Source organism: Helianthus annuus, chromosome 9 (genome assembly GCF_002127325.2).
Source record: "Helianthus annuus cultivar XRQ/B chromosome 9, HanXRQr2.0-SUNRISE, whole genome shotgun sequence".
Classification (NCBI taxonomy): Eukaryota; Viridiplantae; Streptophyta; class Magnoliopsida; order Asterales; family Asteraceae; genus Helianthus; species Helianthus annuus.
Window position 1 is genome coordinate 50891486 of NC_035441.2, and position 15701 is coordinate 50907186.

General features: G+C 41.6%; 1 protein-coding gene across 1 annotated transcript; it reads right to left on the bottom strand.

Moving 5' to 3' along the window:
• Nucleotides 1-408: 408 nt before the first annotated feature.
• LOC110875633 lies at nucleotides 409-2669 on the bottom strand. The gene is made up of 2 exons (XM_022123834.1): nucleotides 646-2669; nucleotides 409-589 (listed from the first exon to the last, which is right to left on the bottom strand). The coding sequence occupies exons 1-2, from the start codon at nucleotides 2667-2669 to the stop codon at nucleotides 409-411; spliced, it is 2205 nt and encodes a 734-aa protein (XP_021979526.1).
• Nucleotides 2670-15701: the final 13032 nt, after the last annotated feature.

Here is a 15701-nt window from a genome sequence, read left to right on the forward strand (position 1 = left end):
GTTCGCAATTTGTATGCCCCTTTTCCTAGCACTTCATGGACCAAGTATGGGCCTTCCCATTTGGGTGCTAGCTTCCCAGGGCGTTCGGCGTTCGAAGCTTCGTTGTCACGAAAAACGTATTCTCCTGGAGTGAAGGTACAAATGTGGACTCTCGCATTGTAGTACCTTTCCAGTTGTGTCTTGTATTTCGCCTCTTTAATACGCGCGATCTCGCGTCTTTCTTCTAAGAGATCCAGATCGAGACGGCGTTCTGCTTCATTATCAACCGTGTTGACTGCTGTCAATCGCGGTGAGAGGAGACCAACTTCTGCCGGGATAACTGCTTTCGAGCCGTATACTAGGCTGAAAGGAGTTTCGCCGGGGCTTGTCTTCGGCATGGTTCGATGAGCCCATAGGATGCTTGGGAGCTCATCTACCCAGCCTCTTCTTTTCGTGCCCAGTCGGGCTTTTATCCCCTCCACGATGCTTTTGTTTACGCTTTCCATTTGACCGTTGCCCTGAGGATGCGCAACGGATGAGAAGGTATGTTCTATCTTCATTTCCTTCATCCACTTTTGAAGATCCTCCGAGGCAAAATTGGTACTGTTGTCTGCGAAGATTTTGAGTGGAAGACCAAATCTGCAAATGATGTGCTCCCAGATAAACTTGCGCACCATCATGGCAGTGGTTGATGTGAGGGCTTTGGCTTCCACCCATTTGGTGAAATAATCGACAGCCACGATTATGAATTTTACGGCTCCAGGGGCATCTGGGAAGGGTCCCACCATATCAATCCCCCACTGTTGGAAAGGCCAAGAAGTGGTCACTGGGATAAGATCATTTTTAGGGCGCAGGGTCTTTGGAGAGTGCCGCCGACAGGAGTCGCATTTGCGCAGCTCCTTCAGGGCGTCGACATACATCCCTGGCCAATAATATTCGACGTTCATGATCTTCGCCACAACCATGCGTGGTCCCACATGGATACCACAGATCCCCTCATGGATTTCTCTGATAAAGTAATTCGCGTCTTGGGGGTCTACGCAACGCAATAAAGGACCCAAGAAGGACCTCCGATACAAAATACCATCATTCATTTCATAATGCAGGGCTTTGTGCTGGATTTTCCTTGCCTCTTCCTTGTTCTCTGGGAGTATCCATTCCTGTAGATAGTGGATTATAGGGGTCATCCAGGATGGCTGCCCTATTTCGATCACGTTCACCTGGCGCAGCAGGACTGATGGATTTTTGAGCACTTCAATCCTTACCTCCTTTGCAAGGTGCTGAAAGGAAGTTGACGCGAGCTTGCTTAAGGCGTCTGCCTGTTTGTTTTCAGAGCGATTGATGTGTACGACCCTGTATGTCGTGAACTTCTGCAACAGCTCTTTTGCTTGATCCAGATATAAGGCCAAAACGTCGCCTTTTGCATCATAGAATCCGTTTACTTGGCTGGCGATCAAAAGTGAACCAACGTGCGCTTGTAGATTTTTAGCTCCCATTTTAATGGCGAGGCGCAAGCCTGCCAGAAATGCCTCGTACTCTGCTTCATTGTTGGTATTTTTAAAATCCAACCTGATAGCGTATGTAAATTCATGCTTTTCTGGGCTCACCAGGCGCAATTCGGCTCCTGAGCCGTCCTCGTTTGAGGCACCATCTGTGTATAGGAACCATAGCCCATCTGACGTGTCTTTTGTGGGAGCTTCGACGATTTCACAATCTTTGACCTTTTCCGCTGGGACTTCTGTGATAAAGTCTGCAAGGACTTGACCCTTGATGGCTGGGCGCGGCCTATACAAAATGTTGTGGCCCCCCAGCTCGATCGCCCACTTCGCTAATCGCCCGGATGTCTCCGGTTTTTGTAATATCGTCCCAATGTGGAAATTGGTCAGTACTGTGATGACGTGGCCTGTGAAGTATCGGCGCAGCCTTCTAGAGGCATGTAGCAGCGCTAGTACCAGTTTCTCCATCGTTGAATATCTTGTTTCTGGATCTGTGAGCATTCTACTGACATAGTAGATTGGCGTTTGGACCCTGTTTCTTTCTACAAGCAATACCGAACCCACTGCCTTGTCTGATGATGACAAGTACAATATGAGCGGCTCCTTTTCGAACGGTGCGGTCAACGTTGGGAGTTCAATCAAACACTCCTTCATTTGCTGAAAAGCGCTTTCTGCTTCAGGCGTCCATCTGAACTCTTGCTTTTTTACACAGTTGCGCAAGGTACTTATGAAAGGGTACGACTTTGCGGCGTGATTTGACAGGAAGCGGTTAAGCGCGGCCAGGCGGCCAGCTAACCTTTGCATCTCTTTGATTGTTTTGGGTGATGGCGTACGCTCAATTGCTTGGACCTTCTCTGGATTCACCTTAAATCCGCCATTGGTGACTATGAAGCCCAAGAATTTCCCTTCCTCCATACCAAAGGAACATTTGGCTGGATTCAATTTCATGTTCACGCTTCTCAATGACTTGAAAGTTTTCTCGATGTCTTTCAACATTTGGTCCTCTTCGGGACTTCTCACTACCAGGTCATCGATGTAAACCTCAATGTGTTTCCCAATATCCCCAGCGAAGGTCTTGTCCATCAGGCGCTGGTACGTGGCGCCAGCGTTTTTTAGACCGAATGGCATCTTTGTATAACAGAAGATCCCGAGATCGGTTCTGAAAGTTGTCTTGTCTTCGTCTTCAAGCTTCATCTGAACCTGATGGTATCCCTTGTAACAATCCAAGAAGCACTTCCATTTGTATGGCGCGAGGGAGTCTATTTTTTTTATCGATCTCAGGCAAAGAGTAGCAATCTTTAGGGCATGCCTTGTTGAGATCAGTATAATCGACGCACATTCACCATCCTCCGCTCGACTTTTCCACCATTACCGGGTTCGCGACCCAACTTTGATAACGCACTTCTCGCAAGATTCCAGCTTTGAGAAGTTCACATACTTGCTCATTCATTGCTTTCGTTTTGTCAGCCCCTAAGCTGCGCCTTCTTTGGACCTTCGGCTCAACAGAGGGGTAGGTGTTCAAGCAATGCTCGGTAATGTCGCGCGGGACACCGGTCATGTCTGCCGGGGTCCAGGCGAAAATATCCATATTCCTGAACAGTAGTTGCTTCAGATGCGTTCTGATATCTGACGAAATGGCGTGGCCTATTGTTACCGTTTGCTCTGGGTACTTACGGTTTAACACCCACTTCTCTGGTTCAGTTGTCGAAACCTTCGCCGCTTTTGTTGGGCGCAACTCTTCTGTTGACATTACTTCTTTTTTGGCATAGATGATCGCCACCCCCGTCTTGGTTGGAAACCCTATCGCTGAGTGGGGGGTGGAAGTCACCATGTTTAGTTCGCCTTGGGTTTCTCTCCCAATTAACACATCATGCCTTGATTTGACAGGCATCACCATGAAGTTTACGTTTGTTGTTCTTGAATGCTTCCCGTCAGAGAGCGTGACGGGGAAGCTGATTTGGCCTAGTGGGAAAACCATTTCGTTGCAAAATCCAGACAACGGGTAATCAACTGGCTCGAGCCTTGCATTGTCATCTTCATCAAACTAGTTAAAAAACTGTTCGTAGATGATATCAGCTGTACTTCCTGGGTCAATGAAGACATACTCCGTTTCATAATGGCCGAAAATACCGGTAATGACGACGGGTCGAGTGGCGCGAGGACCGCCGTGCACTACCGGGAAAATGACCTGTTGCTCTTGCCATGAAGGTTCGTAAGGGCGCTTGCCTTTCTCTTTTGCACTGTATCTTGGTCCATTGACCATATGGGTTTCAAGGCACCGGACTTTCTTGTGACTTCCCTCATCGTGGCGTTGAAGCTGTCGAGTTTCTTTTCGCACGTTTTTCACCAGGTGACTTAGCTTCCCGCTTTTTAGCGCTTTCTCGATTTCCTGACGTAGACTATAGCAATCGTCTGTCAGGTGCCCTGTGTCTTTGTGGAAGTCACAGTATAGGTTGGGGTCCTGCCCCTTCTTGTTTGTCATAGGCCTTGGAGCCTTGAAATCATAATTCTCCGTCATCAACACCTCTTTTGGTGTTTTTATGAGCGGAGTTCAGTGCTTCTCTCTATTATCATCCTTGACTGCTTTTCGGTAACCGATTCTATCAATTGTGTCACGCGCGTCTTCTCTATAGCGCGGCCTTTCATCATGGCCCCTTGATCTTCCAGATTTCCAATCATTACCTTTGTACTTATTGCGCTTGCTGTGATCGCACGAGTTCCCTTTGGAAAATCGGTCTTCAAAATAATAATTCTTGTTTCCAGCGAGCGATTCTTCAGTTTGCGCGACTATCTTTGAGGCTTCCATGAGTTTATCCCATTCTTTCGGCATTCCGTCTTTGCCAGTGATAGTTCTGATGAGACTATCACAGCGAATGGCTTTCTTGAAATGGCAGCGCATGAGTTGCTCACTTACGCCACCGATCTCTAAACACTCCTTGTTAAAGCGAGTGATGAAATCTTCCAAACCCTCACCATCTCTTCGCCAGATGTCTTCTACCTCAGCTGTGTCGCGCTGGCAGTGTCTTTGTTGGCTGAAGTAACTCAAGAACTGCGTCTTGAAATCTACCCATGACTTAATCTTTCCCGGAGGAGGGCTGTCGAACCAGGCGCGAGCAGCCCTAGTAAGAGTTTGAATAAACAGATGGCAACACATAGGCATATTCCATCCTCCCATGCAACCTACGCTTGTGAAAGTTCTGACGTGATCATCAGGATCAGTCAATCCGTTAAACTTTCCAACCGTCGGAGGTAGCTTCTCTCTTGAAAGTGGTGCAAGCGCAATTTTTGGGATGAACTTTGAATGTTCTGCAACTTCAGCTGGCCGATAAGCGAGGCGGAAGTCTCTTTCCGCTTCTTCAGTGTACCCGATATGTTGTCTTCGTTTGTAGTACTCATGATTTTTCTGCAAGCGATTGAAGACTGACGAACCCTCGTCATCTTCCCAAGTTGGATCGTTCGGGTTAGTCTCCTCCCATTCATTGTTCATGTTGCGCGGCGTGAGCCGGCTATGAACAGGACCTCTTTGAAGGTGTGACGGATAGTCGTAGTAACTTTCCATTTCTCCCCTTGTATCGCACGTGTCATGCACGCTTAGTTTCCTGGTGGGGGGAGGCCTATTGATTCTTCCTTGGAGACTTGGCTGTGGGGGTATCTGGCGTGCCCCCTGACTCTGCGCTTGAGGAGTGACCAAGGACGGTTCTGCTGCTAAGACTGCTTGATGTGCGATCAGAGATTGATACGCTGCGTTAATGGTTGCAATATTCTTGGCGTACCATGAGCCTGGAGTTTCGCTCTCTGGTAGCCCTAGTAGCGCCGAAACGTTCTGCGGTGGGGCCGGGTTTGAAGGTCCCTCGCCATTGTTTCCTGGGGTGACCGTCTGAGTAATGCGGGTGATGCTCCCGCGCGGTCCCCCAGTGTTTGTTACTTCGATTTCCCCAATTTCTTCGATGTGCTGGGGTTGGATGTTTTGATTACCCTCGCCCAACACTGTGTTAGAGTTTGCTCCAAAGCTAAACTCGTGAAAGATTCCTTGACCAGTCATGATCGAAGGAATAAAAACAATGAAAAACTCAGAAAAAGAAGATGGAAAGTGATTGTAGAAAATCGGTGGGCGCCAATGAAGAAACACGGAACTAATTAGGAGGCTAATCAGTTGGGTTTATGCTTTTACCATGATGGTTAATCTTCTAATGATTATCTAAGCTTCGTCTTGCACGTTCTAATCCTGCAAAATAGAACACCGTTACTCGTTAAGAGGGGATTATGGGGGTTTCCCTCCTAACCGGTCTCCGGCGTGAGAATAAGCGACTGCTTAGGGGAGGATAATTAAGTATTAAGAGTGAGAGTAGAGGGTCTGGAATGTTTAACCTGTGAAGTGAGGACTCTATTTATAGCCGGAGTGGTGCAAGAGGATGTAGGCTGATGGGCCTTGGGCCGGAAAGCGACAACATAGCGGATATGCTCCTTGTCTCACTGGTGTCGACCGTTAGTGGCTTCTAGAAGTTCTCCGGCGCTGGCGCGCCCTGATTGGAGCCACGTGTCGTCGTTGTCGGCCTTGTTGTCTTTCTGCCATCAGCAGACAAGTGGAGATCGTGGGACAAATGTCTCTGTCCTCTGATTGGTGCCACGTAGGCGTCCTTATGTACTTCTCGTCTTCTTCACGTCAGACGATCGTGGCGCACGATTGAACAGAGCCTGCAGGATGTCCATTGGCTCCTTTTTCCTGCCACTTGTACCTTTTGTACCTTCCTACTCTGGTCTTGCGCTGCAACCTTCATGTGATTCTTGCTGGGCATGAAACCAGGTTGCGCGGCTTTACTGGTAGTGAAGATTCTTATCAGATTGCTAAGTGTCAATATTGTAGTTCTCTTATGGCTGGACCTCGCGCCTTGTTAGTGAAATGCGTTGTAGCCCGCGCGAGGTTGCTACTAAGAGAGTTGTTGAATAAGGAGTATGGCCCTGCGCGCAGCCTTGATGAAGGTTTGCGCGGCTTTTTTGGGACCATACCCCTTCAGTGGGCGTTTGTTGTGACAACTGTGATCTGTAATCATCGTATTATGTAAAACAATGTCCGTTATCAATAAAGTAATATGCTTTGGTGTTATTATGTGTATTTTGGTGTTACTATATGTGCAATTGTGTTTATTAATTTTACAATTTGATTCGATACCGATTTCAAGCTTTAAATCACTTTCTGGAAGGTTATACGCAAACTGGTGCTTAAACGCAATCAGTTTAACGCGACGTACACTCCAGAACTGTGACGTAAGCCAAATATACCCTAAATATCCCTTACATAACTTAGAAATAAGTTTCGAAGGATTCAGTATGGCGAAAACATGTTTATTTGAACTAAAGAACTAATTACGACAAAACTGCGAAACGAACGTTGGTGGCCGCCCGAATAATATTTAATCCCATAAATATTCTGTTATGATTAAAATTTTATTTTAATCAGGTTCGTGTTGAAAAATAAAGTAAAACGCTTAAAAACGTTATTTTTCAAGTTTAAGCGCATACCGTGTGTTCCTACGCGACAAGTGCTTACACTCTAAACGCAGACAACGCAGCAAACCCAGGAATATGCCAGGAATATACCAGGAATATGCCAGGAATATGCCAGGAATATGCCAGGAATATGCTATGAATATGCTATATGGAAGGTCTATAAATACCACCATTCCATCACTCCATCTTCACTTCCCTCTCTCCCTCCCAAACCGTCCCCATCTCTCCCTCTCTCTATCTTAATCTTCTTCATATCTTCAAGTCTTGTTCTTGAAGATTCAACACCCTTTCTAGTAAATTTCAAGTTAGTGTGAAGATCTAAGGGTGTTCCCAAGGTGTTGTCAAGTGAATATAAGCTTCCTATCATCCCACAACCTACTTGAATCTTGAAGGTATAACACTTATGTTTGAATCATACCTTTGATTCATAGTTGTTCTTTGATGATTTAAAGTTTCTCTTGAATCTTGGAATTTTCACTAAACTTCAAATCTAAAAATGAAATGGGTCTTGGTTACAAAAAAATGGTGGTGTATATATACATGTATAACCGTACATATACGTATATATATGTGTGTGTGTATGAGTTTTGAGTTTGGTTGTTGTTAAATACTCGTTTATATTGTTGCTTGTTCTTAAATAATGGAAAAAATGCAAGTATTTGGTGATTCATGTATGATATGTTAGATGACCAAGTACATCAGCAAATAACATAAATAAATCTCATATTTGATGCATCTAAACCCATATAAAATGTGATGTTATGTTAGTGTGCTTTAGGCACTTGTACACGAAGATACATGTGGGTTTAAAGCTCAAGAAATGATAAAAAGGGGTTGTTTGGCAAAAACTGTTTTAGATCAGGTTATAAACACTAAAAATAACTTTATTTGATGAATTATAATGGCATGAAACTTTGACATAAGGTTGGTAGCTTTACATGTTGTACATATAGCTTAAAAAGTGGTAAAATATGCAAAATTTGCATGATCTAAATGCTTTATTTAAGACCTACACTATCATGAGTAAAACTATTATTTTATTCAGTAAATAACATGGGTTATGATAAAATTTCAAGTCATTTCGATTAGGGATGGTTCGGGTAACGTTTGATGCAAAACTATGCGGTAAAACGGTTAAAAATCGTCTTCTCGAAGGATTTTTATTAAACTGTTTTAGATCAGTAACCAAACTGATATTTTTAGTATACAAAATAAGTATTTTAACTTATATTAAGTTTACTTGGTGTTTGGTTAGTCATACGTGACTTCTGACGCTCAAAAAAAGTTACCGAAACGCTAAAATAAGTGTTTTTCGACATAACTATAATGAGTTGTTCACGAGAAAATTTTATATGTTACAATGTGCTATGTGTTTTATAATATGTGTATGATGACATGATAATACTTGACAAGATTATTTGTTTTACGCTTGAGTACATATACGCGAATATACCAAAATAATCAAAAATAATAACTTTTCAAGGAATCTCAAGGTTATGTGAAAATTCTAAGTATCGGAGAAACTTCGTCATTTTTATGAATTTTGTTTATTAAATCATTCTTATTTAAATTAGGACAAATAAATAATTTGAGGGATTGTGTTAGCATATAAAAACGCACCCAAAGGTGAGTACATAGTTCCCCTATTTTACTGTTTTCAATTGTTTTGGGGTGATTCATATGTATCAAAACGATTTCGATGTTTTAACGATGGTTTCACAACGAGTAAGATGGTTTATATTAAACTAATAACGATTTCGATAATGTGAACGAGCTTGTTGGTTGTAATTACATAACAAATGACATTCATTAATTTCGGCCAAACCGACCAGTATTAGGTTATGGTACCATAGGATCCGACAAATCCCGTTATAAGACCGGACCCATGGTTATGTGTGGGTTAGGTGGGTAACGACCGAATCTGATGATTGTTAACTTACCCTTTGGAGGTTTGTTAATGCGAAAACGTGTTGAACAATAAACGAGTCACGCAGGTTTGAATGTTATTAGCGAGACGACCAAAAGTAGTTTCACGATCTAAAACGAGAATGATTTAAACGACTAAAGAGATGTTTAACGAATTAAACGATCTGAGTAAACAATTGGAAGCGATGTCACACAAACGAGGTTTTCGAAACGATATAAACTATACGAATTTTATTACGAAAATGATTTACGGAAAAACAAATGCTTTGGGTAAAGATTTATGGCTTCGAGGTTTATAAATTATAACCAAACTATTTTGATTCGGTTATTCATTTTACGATACAAACATTTTATAAAACAAGGTTTTCTAATGACAATTAACAAGGTTGCACAATTTATTCCAACGTATAAACGAGCCATGAATCTGACACTCTCACAAAACCTATGTACTCGCCAGCATTTCTTTGCTGACTTTGTTTTTACACATGTTTCAGGTGAAGTTGCTTAGTGTTGATTGCGAATAGGAAGCATGCTCACTTAGGACCGGACGAGGCCTTAGTGATTTAATAATGATATTAGTCTATGTTTGATTTGCTTGTTTAACTGTTAAACAATGTTTAATATTTAATGAAATGAAACTCTTCGTATCCATGGTTTGAAACAATAATTCTGTTACAACACTCCCCGGCGTTTCCGCCACGATTTGTCGTTTAACGTGGTCAGAGTGTGACATTTGTTTTCTAGAAGTCTTAGATTATATTTGCTTCCGCTGTGCAATGAAGATACCAGTCCAGTCCAGTCATGTCAGCTCTGATAATTTCGGGGTGTGACAGATTGGTATCAGAGCTATAGGTTACAGCGAATAGGGTTGTCTGTAGAGATACCTAGGCTCTAACCTCATTTCCCTCTGGGACTTAGATCATTAAGACTTTAAATACGTACAGAACGCCTAAGACTCGAATATGGTCTCCAACCGTTGCCAAAAACAAACAGTCAAAAGTTTGTTTTCAAACATACGCTATTGTGGTGTTTTATACACGGTACACAAAGTAAATACATACAGTACACAAAACTCTGAAAGTTTAGGAAACATGCATTTAAGACCTTCGGAAACTCATGTTGAAGTTCATTAAAGGTCATCACGTAGGAACCACAAATATTAACTCAGGCACACACTATTATCCATATTGTCTATGATATTTTGACTTCCCGAGCAGGCAGCCTACGCATAACGAAACGCGAGTGCACGAGAATACATAGAACTCAAATTTACCTCAACGGATGTCGGAGTACATCACATTCTACGCAGAACGAAACGCTAGTGCACAGGTATACGTGAAACTTAAGTTATACATCAACGGAGGTTGAAGTACGTCACATACGATTTTTGAGAAAGCGGCGGTTTGGCACGCGGTCCTGCAAATGACACTAGTCATGCTAAGAAGAAGAAGACACATGCCTTCGTATTCCCCCTAACTTATTAACGACGAATACGCTATGTTCGACATTCCATGGTAATATCACCTAACAACCGGTTATCACATGCAACCCCAGGTAAAGTCCTTAAATTTCTTTTATTCAAATTTCGACTTTCGCATTTACTGAGTAGATTTTCGTATCTCTATTCCTCTTAATGGTCATTGTATCACAATCATTTCTTTCATCATAGCGAATACTCATTGCTTCATTTCTTGAAAATTCATATGTTACGCATGCATCGTTTGTTACGCATGTGGTTTCGTTTCGAATAAAGCGTTTCATTAAAGTTCAAATATTATTTCGCTAAATCTAATTATTGATTTATGATCCGAATGACCTGCATCATTGTAATTGTTGGCTTCTTTGTTATCAAGTCAACACATTTTCTTGAAATTTCTCTTCTTTTCAAGTTACATACATGGTTTTTCGTTGTGACCATGCCGAAATTTTTCTTGTCGATACATGTACTTATTGTCAGCTTGCGCCGAAACCAAGATTCAATTGATTGAAACTTGTTCATTACGCGTATTCAATTCAACACACCATATGATGTATTGAAAGCATCATATTCAATTTCGTACTAACAAGTGTTTCATTTGTTTCGAGTCGTAGTAGACTTGTTTGATCTACGACTCCATTAAGTCGTTTGATGATTCCGACACCATGTGATGGTGAATTTCAGTAGTTTGAAGCTTACGCTAAACTCGTTTATGCATCTCATGCACGGATTTAATTATTTATTTATTGATTTGCTTTAAATCCGCTTCGATTTATCATATTTAAGCGGTCTAAACACAACTGTGTGTTATGACAATTGTACACAGATTCATTGCATATTCCGGTGTACCTACTAACGGTTCTTTCAACGTGGATCGAATATTTTGCGATATTTATTGTTTCTTCATCTTCGATCGAAAACATTAATTCTTTGATGTTCCATCTTCAATTGAAAATCTTATGATGACGTTTGAATCAAATTTTCAAATTTGCTTCATTGTACTTTCGCTTGACTTCAAACACGGTGAATTTGTTTGATCACCGCTATTATTGAATTGTTTCATTCACTACGACACCTTGCGGCGTTGGTATAACATGCAGCTTGGGCTGATCATGATCGAGCGTTTCATGTAAAACTATTTCATTGAACTTGCTGATTCTAAGTTCCATTTAGTGGATGTTATCGTTTCTAGAATTCATTTGCATATTGTAAAATGTAAACGTCCACTTGGAATTCTATTGGTTGAAATTCCTCTTTTATCTCGTTTCCTTTGACATTATCCGTATTTACTTACGCATAACGTAACTCTAAGGAGTTAACGTAATCTAAATTTCGAGGATGAAGTTTTATTAACATGGGGAGAATGTGACAACCGGTGATTTACGACTCTTAATTACGTGATTAACAGGCAATTTACGCGACTACGACGGATACCGACATTATTTTTACACGCTTTTAACTCTGAAATATTATTTTACTAGGCTACGGTGATTTCGGTTTTAAAAACGTGTCTCGTAGAATTACGGGCCACTTACACATGAGATGGGCTTGTGGGCCCTAGGCCCAAGCCCAAAACCCACAAACCTAAACCTGCACATAACATATTAGATCTTTTCCTTAAAAATCTTACCAAGATCTACAAAATCTTATTAAGATCTACAAAATCTTATTAAGATCTATATAAAATCTTTACAAAATCTATACAAAAGATTTTTGTCTCAAACCCACAAGAATAAAACAGGTATATATATAGGGCCTTATGATTTCTTTAATGCTCATTCAACAAAATAAAACAAGCACAGACATCAAGTCTGTTTCTCTCTCCCTCTCGATTTTACATATACAACAAACACATACATACCCACGACACTTCATTTCCTCCAAAAACCAACAACCCCTCCCTATTAGATGAAGAATCCGGCGACCAGCTCAGGGCCGGCGACGGCTGCCGGCGTCTCTTTCTCCGGCGTCTCAGCCATACCCCCTCCTTCGTCAGTTAATAGAAAAATTTCGAGGACGAAGTTTTATTAACATGGGGAGAATGTGACAACCGGTGATTTACGACTCTTAATTACGTGATTAACATGCAATTTACGTGACTACGACGGATACCGACATTATTTTTACACGCTTTTAACTCTGAAATATTATTTTACTAGGCTACGGTGATTTCGGTTTTAGAAACGTGTCTCGTAGAATTACGGGCCACTTACACATGAGATGGGCTTGTGGGCCCTAGGCCCAAGCCCAAAACCCACAAACCTAAACCTGCACATAACATATTAGATCTTTTCCTTAAAAATCTTACCAAGATCTACAAAATCTTATTAAGATCTACAAAATCTTATTAAGATCTATATAAAATCTTTACAAAATCTATACAAAAGATTTTTGTCTCAAACCCACAAGAATAAAACAGGTATATATATAGGGCCTTATGATTTCTTTAATGCTCATTCCACAAAATAAAACAAGCACAGACATCAAGTCTGTTTCTCTCTCCCTCTCGATTTTACATATACAACAAACACATACATACCCACGACACTTCATTTCCTCCAAAACCAACAACCCCTCCCTATTAGATGAAGAATCCAGGGACCAGCTCAGGGCCGGCGACGGCTGCCGGCGTCCCTTTCTCCGACGTCTCAGCCATACCCCCTCCTTCGTCAGTTAATAGAAGACCACCACCTTCGGGTGGTGGTGAGCGGCAGCCAGCCTGAGAAACCGAGATCGGAGAAGCAGGAGGAACAGTGGCGGTGGAGAGAGAAAGGGGCCGAGGAGAGAGAGAGCGGGGTGGCGTGTTGTTCAGCGGCAGCGGCACCGCCACAGACAGCGGTGGCAGCGGTGGTCTCAGGTTAGGCTCGTTCAACATCAAATGGGTTTGATTCGATTCATTTCGGGTCCCATTTTCAGGTTCGGTCCAAGCTTAGATCCTATGTTTGGTTCGAGTTGTTTTAGGTATTGTTCAGGTGTTGGTGCATATGTCTGTCGACTTCGTCTTGTATCGAGTCTTGTAATAGATTAGATAGATCAGGGCACGAAATACGAGAAAAACGGGAAACATATGGTTTTGGCCATTTCGCACGAAATGGTGATGTGGTCATTTCGCACGAAATGGAACATCCATTTCATACGAAATGGACCTGGCCATTTCGTGTGAAGCATTTCATGCGGAATGGCTTGCCTATAAATAGTAGCCTTGAGTCTTTCATTTGTAACGATCTGATTCCGGTGCCGAGGTGCTGCCGAAGTTTCTACTCACTGTAAGACGCTGTTATGTCAATAAACAAGACAATTAGAGTGTATATCAAGCTGATTCAAAGTTGATACGTTTGTTTCCGCCTCTCGTATTGATTAGAACTCTTCTGAACGACTCGTTTTAGTCGTGCAAACGATCCTACAAGTGGTATCAGAGCTCAGGAGGAAGAGTTCTTACAGATTTCGGATTGATTCATCAAAATTCTGATTTCTACACTTTCTTTTACAAGAATTTTCAAAATTAAAGAAGATTTCACCGTTAAAATGGGCTAATTTTCACACATAACATGCGAAACACTGTTTTAACAAACCCCTGAAAGAATTAGACCTAAAATCAACCTAAAACCTGATCAATTTGACAAAAAATCTGGCCGAGAGTATGACATCAGCACCATTTCACACGGATTGAACCTTCCATTTCGCACGAATTGAAGTTTGTGGTCCATCTCGTTTGAAAGATTGTCATTTCGTACGAAGTCATCCATTTCACTTGAAGGTAGTTTCATTTCGCATGAAGTGGGTAGAAGGATCCATTTCGTTTGAAAGATTAGCCATTTCGTACGAAGTCATCCATTTCGCACCATAGTTCATTTCGCACGAAATCATCCATTTCGTTTGTAGAGGGTCATTTCGTTTGAAGGTGGCATTTCGTTTCAGATCCAGTTCTTTTGAATTTGACCATTTCGCTTGAAAGTAGCTGAGTTTATGAAACATTTTACCGAAACATGGAAGAAGAGTTTTACAACGCGTTTGCTACTACCCCGAGTACTCCTGTTACCATTGCTCAGAGTGTGAACATGGAAAATGAAATAGGAACATTGCAGAGACCGCCAAAGTTGATGGGCATTTAAGAGTACTATTGTTGGAAAGACCGGTTCGAAAACTGGGTTCAAGCAAATCATTTAATGTCTTGGGATGTGTTGAAAAGAAGTATGTTAAACCTCGTACAAATTTGGGAGTTAACAAAACTATTTCTGAATTATCGGATAAAGAGAGAGATATGTATAAGGCAGAAAAAATGATGATTAGTCTACTTCAGCAAGCCGTAAAAGAGGACATCTTCATATTACTTCAACATAATGGTACTTCACGTTCAATTTGGGAAGCACTTCGAATTAAATTTGAGGGAAGTACAGAGATGATCAGGAGTAAGAAATCATTATTAAAGAAAGAATTTGATTTGTTTACTAGCTTGCCAGGTGAAACTACAAAGAAACTCGAGAAGAATGGGTTGACAAATTAGCTGATGCTTTACTTCAGAAAGAATGGGGTACATATTTGATGATCTTAAAGAATACTGGAGAATATGATAAATTGACAATTTCTCAGTTCATTGAAAAACTTGAAGGACAAGATCTTGAACAATAAAAGATTGCTAGAATGAACAATCCAAGTGTTCAACAAGACATCAAGATGTATTACAAAGGGAATGTTCAGAATGTTGAAGCAAGTCCGAAGGTCCAAGCTGCTTTCAGCGCAGAAAACTCATCCGGATCAGTCAATCAAAGTCCAATTAGCAACAGTGGATTTTCTTCACACTCGAGTGTTAGTCCGAATGTTTCAACCTCAAGTCATCAGTTCAAACAACAGTAATGGTCATGTGTTACACTGCAACATCGCGTTGCATCTTCAGAACGGTCAAAATTTCTCTGAAGAGGTCGCTAAAGGTCATATGGCATTACTTTCGACAGTGTTAGAATCATATGAGGGTTTGGTTGCAGGAAGAATCGGAAATCCTATGTTGACAAAAGAGGATTACGATCAGATCGATGCTAAAGAAATGGAGCTTATGGATATTAAGTGGTGTTTAGCGAGTGTGTTATGGAGAGCTGAGAAATTTAAGCTGATTACAGGAAGAGATGACTTCCGTGATGCTAATGTTTCTACTTTAGGTTTTGATAAATCTAAAGTTACTTGTTTTCGATGCAGGGAAAAAGGACATTTCAAGAGGGAATGTACCAATCGAGAAGCATGAGGAGCTCAGAATCCGTTCGGGAATAATGATTATTATCAGAAAGCTATATATCAACAAGTTGCTCAACAACCATCATCAT

Excerpts from the sequence above, each read along its gene's own strand:
- LOC110875633 (XM_022123834.1), bottom strand. The coding sequence starts at position 2,669 with ATGAAGCTTGAAGACGAAGACAAGACAACTTTCAGAACCGATCTCGGG. Across the intron at positions 590-645 it reads ACTGCCATGATGGTGCGCAA|ACAACAGTACCAATTTTGCC; the intron begins GTTTATCTGGGA and ends AAATCTTCGCAG.